General features: G+C 47.1%; 1 protein-coding gene across 1 annotated transcript in view; it reads left to right on the top strand.

The window, feature by feature from the left end:
• Nucleotides 1-2,500, top strand: part of LOC122253416 (adhesion molecule nephrin) — a 103,422-nt gene that overhangs the window by 58,713 nt on the left and 42,209 nt on the right. Inside the window, exons 5-7 of the mRNA XM_086552095.1 lie at nucleotides 628-818; nucleotides 1,213-1,375; nucleotides 2,160-2,314. Coding sequence (XP_086408221.1) covers nucleotides 628-818; nucleotides 1,213-1,375; nucleotides 2,160-2,314 — 509 coding nt within the window. The remainder of the gene's footprint in view (nucleotides 1-627; nucleotides 819-1,212; nucleotides 1,376-2,159; nucleotides 2,315-2,500) is intronic.

The following is a 2,500-nucleotide window of genomic DNA, read 5'->3' on the forward strand; positions in this document are numbered from 1 at the left end:
CCCTCGCTACCCTTCCGGATTAGTCTACAAAAGAGACATGTGCTCGTTTTAAGAACATTCGATCCTGAATTTCTTTTCCCAAAACGTCGATTTGCATGTTTGGGAACTTAACATGTCGAAAACATGTTGACCTGATTGTACCTGCGAAGACTGGGTAGCCCAAGCATGCACAACACGTACATAAATCAATTGCTGCTCCTCTGACTGACCAGTTGAGCTGTAAGCTACTTGCTTACTTCGAGAATAATGGGTTGGATTAAGAAAAGAGACGCGAAAAATAAATATCTTTTGACTTACTTTTAGGTATTCACTACAGAGAAGAGGGACGAGGAAGAAGCTTTCAGAAAAGGAAACGGGATGGATATGATATGTTTATTTGACATTATTTATAGTTAGTATTAAAAATGGTTTGTATATAATATTTAAAAAATGAAAAAAAAAGGAAAACAAAATTTGCTATGAATTAGGGAAGCGACTGAATACTAATAAGGAAGACATGTTTCTTCTTTCATGGGACAAAAATAGAGAAGTAATTCAACTTTTTCCATGTAAAAGATCCCTGACTTAGTTTGGATTTTTTCTTTCTCAAGGACATACCTTGATCTTCGTTCGTTCTCTTCCCTACAGCGTCCTCCCGACGGACCCACCTGAGCCTTCATGTCGTGGAGCTCCCCGGGCAGCCCGTGCTGAGGGTGGGCGGCCAGCGAGCCACGGACGGGGTGCTGGGCCCGCTACAGGAGGGAACTGCCCTGGCCATCACCTGCAGTGTCTCTGGTGGCGTCCCCGCGCCCAAGGTCGTCTGGAAGCGCCAGGAGAAGGTGCGAGGATTATTTGGCTTGCGTCCCCCCCCCTCTCTCTCTGTCCCTCTCACTCTCACTCTTTCATAACATCAAGGATTTTTCTCATCACATCAAGTACGAAATGTGCCATTATCACTTATACTTACATCATTTGGTTATACCATGTAAACAAGATAAATAATGTGACTAATGAAAAAAGTATTTTGAGTTTAGAGTCTTGGACATTTTATTTAATTATTTCTCCACTCCTTCCTCTCTCCCTTCCCGCACTCTCAGTTTCTCCCCCCCCCCCCACACACACACACATACTCACACACGCTTATTAGCACCTGTCCTCCTACCCTCCGCTCCCGCCCTTAAGACGGTCGTCCGCCCCAATGCATAATTCATGGCCCGCTTCCTCCCTCGTCAGATCCTGGACCCGACGGTGGAGTCCCGGTCGCCGACGCTCACGGTCAACCAGCTGAACATCGCGCGCCTCACCCGGGTCTTCCACAACGTCCGCCTCACGTGCGTCGCGTCCAACAACAACGTCACAGCTCCCGTCGAGGCCTCCATAACAGTCACCATGAACCGTGAGTGTCTGGCGGGGGCGTTTGTGTCTCTCGGGGCCCTTGGAGGGGGGTGGGGAGTCATAGGGCAAGGGGGGTCGCCTCTCTCGATCTTCTCTCTGTTGGTAAATAAGAAAGAAAATCGAAAGACCTCTACATATAAACAGGAGGCCTACAACCCCATGCCGACTAATGGCTCTTTCTGTCGGCAAAGAAGAGGACTGTCACTTAAAATGACCCTTTAGAGACCTGCAGACCCCCCCCCAAAAAAAAAAAAAAAAAAAAAAAAAAAAAAAAAAGTAATACTACTCTCCCACCTCCGCTCAATGCACTTTCTGTCGGGAAATAAGGGGGCTGTCCCTTAAAAGGAAAATTTAGATCTGTGCCCCCCTCCCCCCTATATAGAGGTAAGCCTGAGCTCCCACCATCACTCAAGTCTCTTTATGTCAGAAAATTAAGGAGGATAGGCGCCCACTTTCTCGGCTAAAAAAAATCATAAGATCCTCCCCTCCTATTGTGCCGGAGGAATGTTGTGTGTATTGTATATATGATGTACATGGAGCTCACCTCATGAATCATCTCAGTGTCATGTCTTCATGATTTATACTTCACCGTGTGTGTGTGTGTGTGTGTGTGTGTGTGTGTGTGTGTGTGTGTGTGTGTGTGTGTGTGTGTGTGTGTGTGTGTGTGTGTGTGTGTGTGTGTGTATGTGTGTGTGTGTGTGTGTGTGTGCGTGTGTTTGAATGTCCCCAAATCAACCACCCAGTGCCAATCACTGATTCCCCGCCTCCTCCTCCTCCGCCCCCAGTGCGCCCCCTCGTGACCCGGCTGGAGGCGCCCCCGAAGGGCCTGAGGGTCGGCAGGGAATACGAAATCTCCTGCATCTCGGCTGGATCCCGCCCACATCCCAACATCACGTGGACACTCGGCAACGTAGCTTCACTCACGCCCATCACCGCTAACGTAAGTGCCAAGGGAAGCTTACTCTGCCTGTGGATTCTAGTTTATTCCGGTTCAGATTATATCAGTGAAAATAGTGATGATGACCATTATTATTATCATTGTTATCATTCTTATTATTGTCATCTTTATTATAATCATTATCATCATCATTGTCACCATCATCATCATTATCATCATCAACATCAT

This window comes from Penaeus japonicus, unplaced genomic scaffold, assembly GCF_977035675.1.
Source record: "Penaeus japonicus unplaced genomic scaffold, GWHDUDI00000001_assembly GWHDUDI00000026, whole genome shotgun sequence".
Classification (NCBI taxonomy): Eukaryota; Metazoa; Arthropoda; class Malacostraca; order Decapoda; family Penaeidae; genus Penaeus; species Penaeus japonicus.